Genomic DNA, 18,665 nt, shown 5'->3' with positions numbered 1-18,665 from the left:
CCAAGCTTCTCCCCCGGAACTGCATTCTAGCCGGCATTGCTTAAACACGTGCCTGTGAGCAACCGTTAGCAAGATGAGTTCTAAGGTATCGGAAGAGCCTAGAAGAGCTCGTAAGGGTGTTACACTTAGCATAAAACTAGACATAATTAAGCGTTTCGATCGTAGTGAACGAAGTAAGGACAAAGTGAGTTTGGCTTGTGGAAGTTGACGAAGATGATGTTGAAGAGGTTTTGACATCCCATGACCAAGAACTGATAGATGAAGAGCTGATACAATTGGAAGAGGAAAGGATAACAATCAAAACCAAATGCAGTAGCGAAAGTGAAGTCATCCTGGAACTGAACGTGAAGCAACTGCGTGAGATTTTCACTGCAATGATAAAGTACGACTTTAATTTTGAAAGGGTACGTCGGTCTAGGGCATATTTGCAAGATGGTTTGAGTGCTTACAAAGAACTATGATAGAAAAATGCGCGAGGCTAAGCAGTCAAGTATACTACAGGAATTCTGCAGATGCTGGAAATTCAAGCAACACACATCAAAGTTGCTGGTGAATGCAGCAGGCCAGGCAGCATCTCAGGAAGAGGTACAGTCGACGTTTCAGGCCGAGACCCTTCGTCAGTCCTGACGAAGGGTCTCGGCCTGAAACGTCGACTGTACCTCTTCCTAGAGATGCTGCCTGGCCTGCTGCATTCACCAGCAAGTTTGATGTGTGTTGCAGTCAAGCATACTGTCGTTTTTCAAGCCTTCCACATCAGCCACAGCAGACGATGAACCTCGACCTTCGACATCGAGGTGGGCAGTCATAGAAGAAGATGACCTGCCTGCCCTGATCGACGATGAGATGGCACCCCCCGTGTCCCACCACCCCAGTGGTCCCAACCCCCGGGCCGCGTACATTCGCGGAGAATGCAGCGATAGCCGGGAGGCATCCAGCACATCTTTAAGAAAAAAGCCGAAATAAACAAGCTAATTAATTAGGTGCCGCCCGGTACGTAAATGTCGGCCCAGATCAGAGGTGATTGCCGATTGCGTCGCCTCTGATCTGGGCCGAAGTTTACGTGCCGGGCAGCACCTAATTAATTAGCTTGTTTATTTTGGCTTTTTTCGCAAAGATGTGCTGGGTGCGTCCCGGCCACTGCTGGACTGCTGCATTCTTCGCGGATCAGTATCGGTCGGCGGCCTGGAGGGTGGAGGCCACTGCACCACCCCAACCTCCGACGACTCAGTCTAACACACCATCATCAGTGTGCTCGACGCTGTCTTCCCGATTCCCGTAAGTGATATTACACTGTACATACATTATTTCTACTTTATATTGGCTGTGTATTTTTACGTGTTATTTGGTATGATTTGGCAGCTTCATAGCTTAAAGGTTACTGGAGAGCACTTGGGCCATGTTTCTGCTGAGAGCGCTTGCGTGAGATTTTCGCCACGGAGAACAGTGCAGGCAATCGTTGTAGAGAAGTATTTCTAATTTATATAGGCTATGTATTTATCATATCATTCCTGCTTTTGCTATATGTTACTGTTATTTTAGGTTTTATGTGTTATTTGGCATGATTTGGTAGGTTATTTTTGGGTCTGCCAACGCTCACAAAATTTTCCATATAAATAAATGATAAATTGCTTCTTCGCTTTACGACATTCCAGCTTACGAACCGTTTCATAGGAGCGCTGTACCTTCGGATGGCGGGGGAAACCTGTATATGATGATGAGAGGCATTGATCATGTGGATAGTCAGAGGCTTTTTCCCAGTGCTGAAAGGGCACAGTTTTGAGGTGTTTGGAAGAAGGTACAGAGGAGATGTCAGGGGTAAGTTTTTTACGTAGACAGTGGTGAGTGCCTGGAATGGGCTGCCAGCGACTCTGATGGAGGCCAATACGATAGGGTCTTTTAAGAGACTCCTGGACAGGTACATGGAGCTCAGAAAAATAGAGGGCTTTGGGTAACCCTAGGTATTTTCTAAGGTAAGGACATGTTCGGCACAGCTTTGTGGGCTGAAGGGCCTGTATTGTGCTGTTGGTTTTCTATGTTTCTATTAATACAATTTTGAACTAAAAGATTTCAATGTTTCTGAAGTAATATGACTTGTGCATCTTTGCAGTAGTGCTTGTCTATTGAGATGAATCGTTTTGTAGTTCCTCTGATTGATCTGCCATGATGTAGATCTAGTGAGCAAATTACGTAAGCAGGCAAAGTTTGGAGTAAAATCCAGAACTGACTGGCCTTCATTTGGGAGTTCAGAATTCATGTGTGTTACATCCTAGCTATATGCAGTATATGTGCGTAAGACTTTTGCACAGTTCTATATATTTTGTAACTGCAGAAACTAATCAAAAGAAAAACACAGGACCCTTGTCTACATCGCAAACACGAGGAACTCTGCAGATTGCTGGAATTTCAAGCAACACACATAAAAGTTGCTGGAGAACGCAGCAGGCCAGGCAGCATCTGTAGGAAAAGGTACAGTCGATGTTTTGGGCCGAGACCCTTCATCAGGTCTAACTGAAAGAAGAGCTAGTAAGAGATTTGAAAGTGGGAGGGGAGGGGCAGATCGAAAATGATAGGAGAAGATAGGAGGGGGAGGGATGGAGCCAAGAGCTGGACAGTTGATTGGTAAAAGGGATATGAGAGGATCATGGGATGGGAGGCCAAGGGAGAAAGAAAGGGGGAGGGGGGAAGCCCAGAGGATGGGCAAGGAGTATAGTGAGAGACAAGGAGAAAAAGGAGAGAGAGGAAAAGAATATATATAATAAATAACGGATGGGGTACGAGGGGGAGGTGGGGCATTAACGGAAGTTAGAGAAGTCAATGTTCATGCCATCAGGTTGGAGGCTACCCAGACGGAATATAAGGTGTTGTTCCTCCAACCTGAGTGTGGCTTCATCTTTACAGTAGAGGAGGCTGTGGATAGACATATCAGAGTGAGAATGGGACGTGGAATTAAAATTTGTGGCCACTGGGAGATCCTGCTTTCTCTGGCGGACAGAGCGTAGGTGTTCAGCAAAGCGGTCTCCCAGTCTGCGTCGGGTCTCGCTAATATATGGAAGTCCACATCGGGAGCACTGGACGCAGTATATCACCCCAGCCAACTCACAGGTGAAGTGTCGCCTCACCTGGAAGGCCTGTCTGGGGCCTTGAATGATAGTGAGGGAGGAAGTGTAAGGGCATGTGTAGTACTTGTTCCATTGTCTCAGCTTGCTCCTGCCTCACCGAACTCATTTCTGCATACCTCGACACTGTTTTATTCCCCCCTTGTTCAATTCCTTCCTACCTATGTTCGTGACACTTCTCACGCTTTGAAGTTTTTCGATGATTTTAAGTTCCCTGGCCCCCCACCACTTTGTTTTCACCATGGATGTCCAGTCCCTATATACTTCCATCCGCCACCAGGAAGGTCTCAAAGCTCTCCGCTTCTTTTTGGATTCCAGACCTAACCAGTTCCCCTCTACCACCACTCTGCTCTATCTAGCGGAATTAGTCCTTACTCTTACTAATTTCTCCTTTGGCTCCCCCCACTTCCTCCAAACTAAAGGTGTAGCCATGGGCTCCCGTATGGGTCTCAGCTAGCCTTCCTTTTTGTTGGCTTTGTAGAACAATCCATGTTCCAAACCTATACTGCTATCTGTTCCTGAATTTTCCTTCGCTACATCGTCGAGTGCATTGGCGCTGCTTCCTGCACGCATGCTGAGCTTGTTGACTTCATTAAGTTTGCCTCCAACTTTCACCCTGCCCTCAAGTTTACCCGGCCCATTTCCGACACCTCCCTCCCCTTTCTAGAACTTTCTGTCCCTATCTCAGGAGACAGCTTATCTTCTGATGTCTACTATAAGCCTACGGACTCTCACAGCTATGTTGACTATTCCTCTGCTCACCCTGTCTCTTGCAAAAGTGCCACCCCCTTCTTGTAATTCCTCTGTTTCCGCTGCATCTGCTCTCAGGATGAGGCTTTTCATTCCAGGACGAAGGAGATGTCCTCCTTTTTTAAAGAAAGGGGCTTCCCTTCCTCCACCATCACCTCTGCTCTCAAACGCATCTCCCCCATTTCACGTACATCTGCTCTCACCCCATCCTCCCACCACCCCACTAGGCATAGGGTTCCCCTTGTCCTCACCTACCACCCCACCAGCCTCCGGGTCCAACATGTAATTCTCTGTAACTTCCGCCACCTCCAACGGGATCCCACCACTAAGCATATCTTTTCCTCCCCCCCCCCCCACCACTTTCCGCAGGGATCGCTCCCTACACGACTCCCTTGTCCATTCGTCCCCCCCACCCCCCCCAACCCTCCCCACCGATCTCCCTCCCGGCACTTATCCCTGTAAGCCGAACAAGTGCTACATATCCCCTTACACTTCCTCCCTCACTACCATTCAGGGCCCCAAACAGTCCTTCCAGGTGAGGCGACACTTCACCTGTGAGTTGGCTGGGGTGATATACTGCGGCCAGTGCTCCCAATGTGGCCTTCTATATATTAGTGAGACCCGACGTAGACTGGGAGACCGTTTCACTGCACACCTACGCTCTGTCTGCCAGAGAAAGCAGGAGATATATATATATTATGTGTATTCTTTCTCTCTGTCTCCTTTTTCTCCCTCTGTCCCTCTCACTATATTCCTTGATTCCTTGCCCATCCTCTGGGCTTCCCCCTCCTCCTTTCTTTCTCCCTAGGCCTCCTGTCCCATGATCTTCTCATATCCCTTTTGCCAATCACCTGTCCAGCTCTTGGCTCCATCCCTCCCCCTCCTGTCTTCTCCTATCATTTTGGATCTCCCCCTCCCCTTCCCACTTTCAAATCTCTTACTAGCTCTTCTTTCAGTTAGTCCTGACGAAGGGTCTTGGCCCGAAACATCGACTGTAGCTCTTCCTAGAGATGCTGCCTGGCCTGCTGCGTTCACCAGCAATTTTTATGTGGACCCTTCTCTACATAGTATTTTTCCCTTTTATAGTGAGGTGCTCATATATGGCGTGGATGCATAATGACGTATGGCATTCACATGCTACTTGCATTTAATCCATAACAAATTATGTAAACAATAAATGCTTAAAGCAATATATTTTCAATATTGCTCAAATATTAGTGAAATATTAAACACTACAATGTGGGAATTCCAAGCTGTGGTTCATCAGAAGTAACCACATTTCATAGGAACTGTCTGTTTTTCTCTACACATTGCCCATGTTCATGAATTGATACTTAACCATGGTGCTTAATTTGTATATCCGTGGAACTTGTATATGCGTCAGCTATGAGCCGTGGGTCATCCTTTTTTCTTTGCTCTGAAATATTGTGACTGTGCTGTCTTCTTGATCTCAGCAAGTTTTTCAAAGTGAATAATAAAATCTCTCTATTTTATCATGCAGCATCAGTGTATGATAGATTTATATTTTATTTGATGTTTGTAAATTTTCTATGACTCATCAGTTAAAGAACATCAAAAGCCATAATTTGGGTTGTGGGTGCACAATGGGGCCTACCAGTATGGATCAAATGTTTATTTTGTAGAGGCTTTCTTTTTACATATTGCATTAAATATCTATTTTTAACAAATGTCATACAAGCCCTTGGAAATATTCCTTCATGTTTCTGCACATTCAAACATTTGTCAACAATGTACAGTTAATTTCCATATTTCTGATTTTATAAACAATACAGTGTAAATTAATTAATTGTTATCTGTTTCCAAGTTAATTTTCCTTATTCTCAAATTTCAATTTTGCTTTTTGGATTTTTGCTTCAGATTTTATTAAAACTGTTGTAACAAATTACTTTTCAATAGACCCTTTAGAAGAATGACACATCCCAAGATACTTGAAAAAAATATAAATTGAAATTTGGACAACTGAACAGAAGTTGTTGCGAGAGCTGTCTGATTGCCAGATCAGAGGTAGGTTTTGAGGGGGTTTTTGAAATGTGCCGAAATTTAACAGGTAAATAATGTTTAAAAAGTGAATTCAAGAGAACAAGACATTTCTACGTGGATGCCATGGTATGGAAGTTATGTCTACTTAATTTCTGAATGCAATATTCAGAGGAGGATCATGTTGAAATTATACCATGCATCCGCGAAGTCTAAATGTCAGCCAGACTCTTGGATATCTACTGTATGTATCTAAAATACTGCAAATGTTGAAGATCTAACACAGGGGTTCCTAATCTTTATTATGCCTTGAACAAATACCATTAAGCAAGGGGTCTGTGGACCCTTATTGGGAACCCCTGAACTAATATAAAAACATAAATAGACTCCAAGTCATAGAGTAATACAACATTGAAACAGGCCATTCACCTCAACTGATCTATACTGACCACAACATCCTCCCTGCCTCCCTAATTGACCACTTTCAAAGCCTCCTGACGAAGGGTCGTGGCCTGAAACATCGACTGTACCTCTTCCTAGAGATGCTGCCTGGCCTGCTGCGTTCACCAGCAACTTTGATGTGTGTTGCTTGAATTTCCAGCATCTGCAGAATTCCTGTTGTTTTAGTCCATGCATAAGGTGGGTGGGATCCTTCATGATGTAACTGGCATTTTTCCAGCAGCTTTCGTGTATATGTCCTTGAAGGTGGGTAGACTGGTACTGATGATGTGTTGGGCAGTTTTAACTAACCTTTGTGGAACCTTCCTGTCCGCTGCACTGCAGCTTTTGTATCATGCAGTGTTTCAGGATAACATGTTAAACCAAACACTGGTTATATTCTGTGTTAAGAAGAGCAGGAGTCCTTTTTTCACATTGTACTGCCAATTTTTATCCCTCAATAATTTTTATCTCCAAATTAGGACATAAGTGTAAATGTAGTGCCATGCTTTCCAGTGTAACATAATAAATCCAATTAGTAGGGCAGGATGAGGGATGCCCTAGAAATTGCAAGTTATAATATCAAAAACATTAATTCAAGCTCTGTAATTCATTGTGCAGCAATCTGCTATATAGTATGTAACATTTCTGAGAACTAGGTGGACTACTAAAGGGAATTAATAATATATCATATGCAGGGGATTCCAATTAATTCGGGCACATCGGGACCAGTAATATTTTGGCCCAATTAAGTGACTGCCCCAATTAGCTGAAGTTTCATGGAAATAGTTTAAGAAGGTACAGGAAATGCAAACTACTGTTAACTGAATAACAAATTATGTGTTTAAATGAAATACAGAATCAATTAGAATACTACCAAAACTACTGCAGCACAATGAAAACTGTATTAGTTCTTACAGTTATCAGAGAAATTCATTCAGTGTATGCTGATCTGTTCTTTTGATTGTAAATGAACAAAATCAAACATACACCTTGTGGAGATTGTGGTCTGTCTTCAAACAGTGCTTTCGACAATTACGTTCTCTAAATCTTCATTTTCATCATAATATTCCAGATGATTTTCAAGAGCTTCAAATTTTTTGTGCTTCCACACTTGGAATATTGAAATTGTTTAATTTTCACTTGCAGACGTTTCTGGCATGTCCAAACCTGAATGCTTGAAACTACAGTGAACCAAACAGTCCTTACTGTTTATCACTCAGTGACAAAAATCACTGTTTTTTGAATTCAAACATACAAGTGACACTGTTTAAAAATTATTCGTAATCTCTAACTGCATTGTAATCTCTAACTGCTATATGATGTGCACGCAACTAACGTTTGTCACAAGTCTCCTGCCGCAATTAAGTAGAACAGCGTCCCAAATAAACAAAGGGTATCCCAGCTATTTTCTGGATTTTTTTTTAAGAATTGTTCCAAACAAGTGTCTGTCACTATTAACCGATGGCTCAATTAATCGGAATCCACTGTGTATTTTGATATTTGAATGGTTTCAATCTGTACATTTAACTTTTAAGTTCTGCAGCCAAATCCTCAAGTATATAAATCTTTTGAGTATAAGACAAGGTGACATTCCTGACAAAGTGTGTGCTGTTATGTTATGCTTGGTAAGATTTAATTTAATTTTTTTTTAAATCTTGTGCTTTTAGGCCTTATGTGGTCAAATTTTACTCCATCTTGTATGGTGCACCTGGATCTGAAATTAACCCGCGTGGAATGTCATCCAGAGAAAATACTGGTATATTTTTGGGGGCAGTACTGCAATGCATATGAATTGGATTATCATATACTACAGGCTGAAATACAGACTGCAGCAAAGACGAAAGCAGATGTTGCAGTTGATGAGTTGTGTTTTGTGGAGGACACTTACCGTGGTGAATGGTATCGAGGAAGAGTTATAAGAAAAAAAGAAGAATCATATGATGTATTTCTCATAGATGTTGGAATGGTCTTGACTGTTGATGCTGGGCACGTTGCTTCTGCCTCTAAAAAATTGTTTCAACTTCCCCCAAAAGTAGTATGTGGCATATTTGCCAATATAATTCCTATAAGAAGAAAATGGTCATCAATGGCTGTCAAATATTTTGCATCATTGGCATCTATGCAAATCAAAGGTTATGTTGAAGACGTCTTAATGAACCAGATAGTTTTAGAAGTTCCCATTGTTAACCAAAAGCTCCTTAAGCTTGGCTTGGCAAAAATTCTTGATGGCAGCACTTTCCATTTCCTATTGGAAATATCTGAAGATTTGCCAAAATACCTTGGTTGTGAAAATGCTAAAATGAAATCCATGAATAAACAATGCTGGAGACCTATGCTGGATAAAACCATTATACAATCACATAGTTTCAAACATATTGTGGATGTTTTCAGTCTAAATTTGCAAACTGATGTTATAGAATCAGTCAGAATTACATGTGCATCAGGACTTCATAACTTTTACTGCCAGCTGAAAAAGATGACCTCAGAGCTCGAAGCAATGACTAACGATATGCATGATTACTATGAAAACAAAGAAAAAGAATTAAATGATGAACATATTAATAATTCTGGTGCACTCTGTGCTGCAAAATGTAGAGATGGAAAGTGGTACAGGGCAGTTGTAAAACAGCTGTTAACTTCAGGGCACGTGGAAATTTGGCTTATGGATTATGGAAGTATAGCAGTTGTATTACCCCATCATATTAAACAATTGATGCCAGATTTTTTTATGATGCCAGTGATGTCATTTCCATGTGCAGTAACTGATTTAGAAAAGCAAACAAAACATTGGGTAAATTTACAGATGGAAATTTTCAAGCAATCATTGTTTGAGGAAGAATTAAATATTTTAATTGATTCCTACTCCTGTATAGAACATCTGTACTATGTTACACTCTGTAATCCCCAAAGCATTAACGTCCATCAGTTGCCTGAAACATTGTCAGGAATGAATTGGAAGATTAAATGTGCCCCTGATGAGAAAGCAAGTGAGGATGTAAGCAGGCAGTTTGGAAAATCAAGTGGAAAACTGGCCAGTAACTCAGTGCATTATAGTTTAAGATCTGCTGAAATGAAAGTAAATGCATCCTATGTTGGATTTGTTGAATATGTTATTAACCCATCTGACTTTTGGATTCGTACATCAGAATACAGTCATGATTTTGAATGTTTAATGAACAGTATTTCAGATTATTACAGCGAAATTGGTGTAAGTGAAGAACTTATTCAGAAACCAGCACCTGGCTTGTTTTGTTGCGCAATGTATAGTGGAGACCAGCGTTACTACAGAGCAGTTATTACTGATGTATTTGATGGTTACCTAAAAGTTTTCTTTATTGATTATGGGAATACTGAAATTGTAGACGTTACTGCTGTAAAATCCCTTCTTCCTGTGTACACACACTTGCCACCTTTGGCTATGAACTGTTCTATTGCTCGCATTTTTCCTACTGAAGGAGTGTGGACAAAAGATGCTACCAACTTCTTTAAGAAAGCTGTATTTAACAAAGAACTTTCAATTGAAGTAGTTTCAAAAGAAGGAGGCAGATATATCATTGATGCTCGTGACAAAGAATGCATGGAACAGCCAGCTGTTAGCACACTGATGCTTAAGTCTGGGTATGCTGATTTTTGGATTGTAAAGGCAGATAATAATTTGCCAAAACAAAATTGTAAATTGAAGCATTCAGGAAATAAAGCAATTAGGTTCACAAAAAGTGGAAACAGAACATACATAGTTAAAAATTCTAAGTTGAAAAATAGGTGCGCTGTTTCAGTTTCACCCAACAAGCTGTCTACTCTGTACTTTCCAACTCTACCTCCTATCATGTCAAGACGAACTGAGAAGTCCTTGTTAGTATCTCCATTCAGGCAACAGGTGTTTAAGCTTGGATCTGTTTTTGATGTGAGAGTGCCTCATATAAAATCTCCAGCAGAATTTTGGTGCCAACTACAAAGTAAATCTGATGAACTTGAGTTGCTTATGAGAGAGATCCAACTTTATTACAGTATTCCAAGGGAAGCTTTTCAACCTGAACATACAGGATGTGTTGCAAAATACTCCAAGGATGGACAGTGGTATAGAGCAACAGTTATTAAAAGAAATATTCCAAAAGAAGTTACTGTATTGTTTGTTGATTATGGCATCCAACAAAGAACTACTCTGAAGAATCTTTGTGCTATTAATCCAAAATTTGTTCATCTGGAAGAGCAAGCTTTTAGTTGCACTATTAACGGCATCATTCAATCTGTGAACCAAGACCCTACTGTTTGGGATCAAGTTTCCTACAACACATTTAAACAGTTTATTGACAAAACATTGACATTAGATTTGACTCTTAAATGCACAATATTTGCAAAGGCTTTGAAAAATGGAAAGGATCTGTGTAATGTGGTAGACCTTTACACTCCATATACTAATTTATGCCAGCTATTTTTGAACATGGGGTTGGCCACAAATGTTAAATCACCATTTTCATTTAGTTCATCAATTCAGTTATATACGTTTTATTATAGTGATCATGACATAAGAATCGGAAGTGAAGAAAAAGTCTATGTAACACATGCTTCTGGTTTGTCTGAATTCTATTGTCAATTTGAAAAAAATACTTCGGTTGTGCATAAACTTATGACTGATGTCACCCACATTTGTAAACAAATGCAAGGACAGAAGTTGAACTTTAACAAAACTTGTATGTGCTTAGCAAAATATTTTGGAGATGGTCTGTGGTACCGTGCTCTAGCCTATTCTGTGCAATCACCTGCACATTTTAAAGTATTTTTTGTAGACTATGGAAACACAGAAATAGTTGATAAAAATGATGTGATTCCAATTCCTCTGGAGGCATTAGAACTGACTTCAATACCTATGCAAGCAGTAAAGTGTTGCTTGTACCTTCCCCTTCAGAAAGTGCCTGATGATTTCACTTTGTTTAAAGAAACTGTGATGGAAAAGCAACTGAAAGCCTTTGTGGTAGCAAAGAAATCTGATGGCCAGTTGGTTCTTGACCTTTACGATGGAAATGTCAAAATTAGTGATGAAATAACACAGCAACTTTATGGAAGTGGAGTGAGATGCCTTGATGACACACAGTGGCAAAGTAGAAATTCTTCCTCCCGAACAAATATAGTCACTTCTTCAAAACAGATACGTGAGCATTCCGTAAAAGAAACAAAAGGATCAATCAGTTCTGATTTGAATGCAGACCTGTGGTATAAAGGAAGAAAAAACAAAGACCAAAATGGGGCTTTTAAAAATATAAAAGTACCTTGTAATAGAAGTGGAAAAAATACAACTTGCTTGCAACTAAAGAAATTTGTCCCTGGATATAATTTCCATCAAACAAACTTGGGGAAAGCCTGCAACACAAGGAACCCAGGCAAAGCAGTCCATCCAGATAAGACTAGATTCTGTGTATGGAAGACCAAGATGATACCCCATATAATTGATCCCAGAGAAATGACAACACCATCTGTATTCAACTCTCCTGTGCAAAACATTGCTGCAGTACCAAATGCAAAAGACAGTATTGAAATTATTTGTAGAAGTAAGAAGAAAACTGCTAGGCAGTTTCCTCAAGTATGTATCCATTTTATTCAATTTGATCTCGCCACCTAATTATATATATTTTGTGTGAATTTCTTTTTTCAGATTTCACACACGATGAAAATGTGACCACTGATACCACAAATGAAATCAGTGATTAAGCAATAATTGAAGTGAACTGAAGCATTAAGAAATTTATAAATTGGTTTGTTTATTGTAACGTGTACCATGATACAGTGAAAGCTTATCTGTATTGTTCATACGGATAAATTCATTGCAGCAGCACATTGATATAGTACAAGGTAAAACTGACAGAATACAGAGTGAAGTGTTACAGTACAGTTCAGGTCGACAATAAGATGCAGGGTCATAAGGTAGATTAAGGTCAAGCGCTCAGTAACAGTGGAATAGAAGCTGTCCTTGAGCCTAGTGGTAGGTGCTTTCAATTATTAGTATCTTTTGTTCAATGGGACTGGGAAGAAGGGAGAGTGCCTGGGATAGATAGGATCTTTGATTATGCTGGCTGCTTTACCAAGGCTGCAATGTAGATAGTCCATGGAGGGGAGACTGGTTTCACTGATATGCTGTGCAGTGTCCACAACTAGATCATGAGATCATAATACCAAAAAATAGAGGAGCAGAATTAGACCACTTGACCCATTGAGCCTGCGCCACCATTTCATCTTGGCAGATCCATTTCCCTCTTAGCCCCAATCTCCCGCCTTTTCCCTGTGTCTTTCCGTGCTCTGACTTGTCAAGATTCTTTCAACCTCTGCCTTAAACATACGCAATGACTTGGCCTCCACAGCCACCTGTGGCAATGAATTCCATAGATTCACCACTCTCTGGCTAAAGAAATTCCTCCTTATCTTCTTTCTGAAAGGACATCCCTCTGTTCTGAGGCTGTGTCCTCTAGTCTTAGATTCCCCCACCTTAGGAAACATCCTCTCCAAATCTACTCTGTTGAGGCCTTTCAACATTCAACTGTTTTCAATGACAAAACCCCTCTCATTCTTTTGAAGTACAGCCCAAAGCAATGAAAAGCTCTTAATATGATAAGCCTTTCAATCCCAGAATCATTATTATTTACCTCATTTGAACTCTCTAACGTAAGTACATCCTCTCTTGGATGAGAGGCCTAAGCCACCTCACAATGCTCCAAATGAGGCCTCACTAGTGCTGTTAATAAAGCCTGAGCATTACATACTTTTATATTCTAATCCTCCTAAAATTAATACTAACATTGCAGAAAGAGTGCAAAGAAGATTTACAAGGATGTTACCTGGATTGGAGGGCGTACCTTATGAGAGTAGGTTGAATGAACTAGGCCCTTTCTTCTGGGAGCAACAGAGGATGAGAGGTGACCTGATAGAGGTGTATAAGATGATGAGGGGCATTGATCGTGTGGATAGCCAGAGGCTTTTTCCCAGGGCTGAAATTGCTAATACGAGGGGCCATAGTTTTAAGGTGCTTGGAAATAGGTACCAAGGGGATGTTACGGGTAGGTTTTTCACACAGAGTATGGTGGGTGCATGGAATGCACTGCCGGTGGCAGCGGTGGAAGTGGACACAATAGGGTCTTTTAAGAGTCTTAGATAGGTACATGGAGCTTAGAAAAATAGAAGGCCATGTGCTAGGGAAATTTTAGGCAGTTTCTAGAGTAGGTTGCATGGTCGGCAAAACATTGTGGGCTGAAGGGCCTGTAATGTGCTGTAGATTTCTATGTTCTATGTTCATTTGCCCTCTTCACCACTAACTCAACCTGCAAATTAACCTTTAGGGAATCTTGCATGAGGAGTCCTTTTGCTACTCAGATTTTTGCAATTTTTCTCCATTTAGAAAATAGTCTGTGCTTTTATTTCTTATACAAAGTGCATGACCACTGAAGTACACTTCGCGACACTATTCTATCTGCTACTTCTTTCCCCTTTTCTCCTAATCTGTCTAAGTCCTTCTGTTGCCTTGCTGCTTCCTGAACACTACCTGCCCCTCCATCTATCTTCATATTGTCTGCTTCGAATTGATAGCCATAAAGCTATCAATTCCATCATCCAAATCATTTACCTATAATGTAAAAAGAAGCAGTTCTTGCACAGACCCCTGTAGAACACCACTAGTCACTGATAGCCAACCAGAAAAGGCTCCCTTTATTCCTCCAGCCAATTTCGTATTCATGCTAGTATCTTTCCTGTAATACTATGGACTCTTGTGAGGCAGCCTCATGTGTGGCACCTTATCAAAGGCCTTTTGAAAATCCAAGTACACAACATCCACCTATTCTCCTTGTTCTTTCTTCAAAAAATTCCAAGAGGGTTGTCAGGCAAGATTTTCCCTTAAGGAAACCATGCTGACTTTGGCCTATTTTATCCAAGTACGCCAATATCACATAGACTCGAACATCTTTACAACTACTGAGGTGCAACTCGCTGGCCTGTAATTTCCTTTCTTCTGCCTCTCTCTTCTTGAAAAGTGGAGTAACATTTGCAATTTCCCAGTCCTCCAAAACCATGCAAGAATCCATTAATTCTTGAAAGATCATTATTTGTGACTCCTCAATCTCTTCAACTATCTCCTTCAGAAAACTGGGGCGTAAACCATCTTGCCCAGGTGATCTATCTCCCTTCAGACCTTTCAGTTTCTTATGCGCCTTCTCCCTGGTAAAGGCAATTTCACCCACTTCTGCCCCCAGACACTCTTGAACCACCGGCATACTGCTAGTGTTTTCCACAATAAGGACTTACGTAAAATACGTATTTAGTTTGTCCACCATTTCTAACTCTCCAACATCATTTTCCAGAGGTCTGGTATCTACTCTCACCTACCTTATTCTTTGGATATCTGAAGAAACTTTTGGTATCCTCTTTATTATTGGCTAGCTTACCTTTGAATTCCATCTTTTTTGCATTTATGACTTTTTTATTTGCCTTCTGTTTGTTTTTAAAAGCTTCCCAATCCTCTAACTTACCATCATTTTTTGCTTTATTTTATGTCCTGTTTTTGGCTTTCCTGTTGACTTTGACTTCTCTCTTTTGCCAAGGTTGCGACATCCTGCCTTTAGAATACCTTTTTGGGATATATCTATCCTGTGCCTTAATTATTCTTAGAAACTCCAGCCATTGCTATTCCTCCTTGGGTTCTAGTGTAACCTGTCCCTTGTTGTACATGTCGTACCTCCCCCAGAAGAGATCCCAATTATCCAGAAATCTGAAACCCTGCATCCTGCACCAGTTCCTCAGCAACTCATTGAGAATCAGGTTCAATATCAGCGGCATATATCATGAAATTTGTTAACAGTGGCAGCAGTGCAATACAATACATGATAATATTGGAAAAAAATAAGTCAATTACAGTATATATAAGTTAAATTAAAAATAGTACAAAAACAGAAAGAATAAAAGTGGGGTAGTGTTCATGGGTTCAATGTCGAATTAGGAATCTGACAACAGAGGGGAAGAAACTGTTCCTGAATAGCTGTGTGTACCTTCAAGCTGCTTTTCCTCCTTCCTGATGGTAACAGTGAGGAGAGGGCATGTCCCAAGTGGTGGAGGTCCTTAATGATGGACACCATCTTTCTGAGGCACTGCTCCTTGAAGATGCTTTCATCTGCTAAGTCATCCCATTCTGACCCTCTTTCTACCTAGCTCCCTAAAATCTCTTTAGGACCTTCTCATCTTTCTTACCTATGCAATTGCTGCCCATACGTACCAAGACTTGTGGCTGCTTACCCTCCCCCTTTAGAATGCTGCGGACATGATCCAAAACATCCCTGACCCTGGCAGCCTATCATTTGGGTGACTCTTGCGCTCACAGAATCTCATCTATGTTCCTCTGACTATGGAATCTCCTATCACCACTGCAGTCCTCTTCACCTCTCTTCTCTTCTGAGCCACAGCACCCAACTCGGTGCCAGAGGCCCCGTCACGGCCCCCTCAACAGTATCTGAAGTGGCTTGGCAATCATTGTCTTTGAGTCAGTAAGCTTCATTCTCAAGAACTAAAATAAAAATTTATTTCTAAGATTCAAATCATAAAGAGATTCTGTAGGTGCTGTAAATGCAGCACAACACACAAAATCCTGGAAGAATTCATCAGGACTATGGAAATGATTAAACAGTCAACATTTCAGGCTGAAATTCTTCAGCAGTCCCCCAGGTGTAGCATTTCTTCCTCATTCATCTGCTCCCTAAGCTTCATTCAGGGCCCCAAACAGTCCTTCCAGATGAGGCAACATTTCACCTGTGAATCCAATAGGGTCATCTGGACATCCTCTGTACTTATTGCTCCTAATATGGCCTCCTCTGCATTGGTGTGAGACCGGACATTTGCTGAGCACCTTTGCTCCATCTGCAAACTAGCAGGATTTTCAGGTGGTCGAGCATTTTAATTCCAATCCACATTCCTATTCTGACATGTTGGTCCACGGCCACCTCTACTACCATGATGAGGCCACTCTCAGGTTGAAGGAACAACACCTCATTCCGTCTAGACAGCCTCCAACCGGGTAGCGTGAGCATTGATTTCCCCATCTTCTAGTGATTTCTCCTCTCCCCTTTCCCTCTTTAATACCCCACTCTGCCCCCCTCACCTACCTATCACCTCTCCCTGGTGCCTATTCCTCTTCCCTTTCTCCCATGGTTCATTCTCTCCTGTCAGATTCCTTCTCCAGGCCTTTACCTTTTCCATCTAACACCTCCCAGCTTCTTACTTCATGCTCCCCCAACCCATCTGACTTTGTCTATCACCTTCTAGCTTGTACTTCTCTCCCCACACCATCTTAATTTTGGCTTCTTCCCTCTTCCTTTTCGTTCCTGATAAAGGTTCTCAGCCGGAAATGTTGACTGCAATCATTTCTATGGATGCTACTGAGTTCCCTGCTGAGAGTTCCTCCAGCTTTTTGTGTGTGTGTTATTTCTAAGCTGTTCTTGTGTTTCTGATTCTTTTGTTACATACTGCTATCAGAATGTGAAGAACTGCAACAAAAATTGTCTTGAGTAATAACAAAACAGTAAGTTTGATTTTTGCACAGATAAAATATAATTAGTTGAGTATTTGGAGATAATTGCTGTATTATTAAAGTTATTTTTTTAATAAATGTTTTAAGTGTGAGGTACTGTCCTTTACCTGTTCGGAGAAGAATTTTAACAGAAAAAAATTAAAGTAAGTATTCTTGGTAAGGTTCAATCTATGTATTAAGCCATTGATAAACTATTGAGAAGATAATATGTATTGATAGGCTTGTAATGGTGATACTATTTTTCAGTCATAAAATACAGAGGTTAAATATTTTAAACATTATGTTCTAGAATATATTGGAAAAGAAAGACAACTATTGAAAGGATGTCTAACATCTCATAATTCTATTTGAACAGGATTTCACCAAATTGTTTGGAAGGTTCAATTCTGGCATTTGGAAGATTGATGCTGCCTCTGTTTCTGAGAAACACAAAGTGTTCCATGCAAGTGATGCTGTTATTATATTGAAAGGCTTTTTGTTTGATTTGGATGGATGGATGAATAAAATGGCTTGTGCAGATGTGAAAATTGCTTCAGCTAAACATGTGTCATTAAAATCTCTGCTTCCTGGTGAGAGTGCCAGACAATGCTTATCAGCGTTAAATTTAATAGCATGTGGCTCTATCCAGCCAGCTAAAGAATACAGTGGCTTTGTTAGTTCTGTGATTGATCCATCAGAATTCTACATTCAGCTAGATGATACATTTGAAACAATGATAAATCTCAGTTCATTCCTGGCTGAGCTACCAGAGAATCTTCAAACATTATCTCTCAATTCATTGAAAGTTGGGGTAGCTTATCTAATCAAATGTACCAGCAGTAATCATTGGTGCAGGATTGAAATTTGTGCAGTGTCACAACAGTTCGTTCTTGCTAGAGCCGTTGATTATGGACATTATATCTTCATTCAGCCTTCAGATTTTAGCAGAATATGCGCACTTCCTCAAGAACTTGCTGACTTGCCACGTTTAACTAATCGCTGCATTTTAAATGGAGTTGTGCCTGCAAAAGGGGACTTTTGGACAGATGAAGCTATTGTTTTCTTTCAAAAGTCTTTGAATAAGCAGAATTTGACTGTCATTTTCAGACAATATTTTGCTCATTTGGTGTGGGAAGTGGACGTTGTCATAAATAACAAGAGTGTGGCAGGAGATTTAGTTGCTGCTGGACATGCTGCATTTCTGAAAGAAATTGTTAACTCCTCCACTGAAGACACACTCAGTTCTTTAGAAGTCTCTCGGATTCTGGCAGGACCCATCTCAAACCAACATATAATAAATATGGTGAGCTGCAGTCCATCAAGGAGAAAACCCATCGATGAGCAATTTGAAGCCAGTTACTGAACAAAATGTGAGTTTTCATTTTCCAACATGATTGTTTTGCAATGAGTGGTATTTCCTCATGATTTTCGTAAGTACAATAGAAATGCTGTATAGACTGAGTTGAATAATTAAAAAAGAAACTAGTATGCAGTCATTTCAATTTGATAGTACCTATCATTTAAACAATCTTTTAGCTTTAATTGCCATATAATTTCTCCAAGAACTTTATTGTATATCAATTCCCAACTTCCTCTTTCGCTTCTGTACTCTATCCTCTTTCTCTACCTCCTGATATTTTATTATTTTGTTATTTCACATACTTGCTGGTGCCTACAAGGGCATCATGGAAATCTAAGTGGGCATAACTCTTTCCTTTTAGGGTTGACTATCTTGAGGAAAATGTAGCAACAGTAACAATGATAGCAATCGTGTGGGTTAAAGGTCAAGCAAGCAGGTTAATGTCTTTGAGAAAATACAGATC

At 40.6% G+C, this 18,665-nt stretch overlaps 1 protein-coding gene across 1 annotated transcript in view; it reads left to right on the top strand.

Annotated features, from left to right (window-relative positions):
- The window catches only part of tdrd15 (tudor domain containing 15), a 50,553-nt gene extending 32,348 nt beyond the window's left edge, over nt 1–18,205 (top strand). Inside the window, exons 2-3 of the mRNA XM_072280569.1 lie at nt 7,973–11,883; nt 17,219–18,205. Of these exons, the coding sequence (XP_072136670.1) occupies nt 7,973–11,883; nt 17,219–18,205 (4,898 nt within the window). The remainder of the gene's footprint in view (nt 1–7,972; nt 11,884–17,218) is intronic.
- Nucleotides 18,206–18,665: the final 460 nt, after the last annotated feature.

This window comes from Mobula birostris, chromosome 2 (assembly GCF_030028105.1).
Source record: "Mobula birostris isolate sMobBir1 chromosome 2, sMobBir1.hap1, whole genome shotgun sequence".
Lineage (NCBI taxonomy): Eukaryota > Metazoa > Chordata > Chondrichthyes > Myliobatiformes > Myliobatidae > Mobula > Mobula birostris.
The sequence above is the reverse complement of the archived record's forward strand: the minus strand, read 5'-3'. Positions and strand labels throughout refer to the sequence as shown.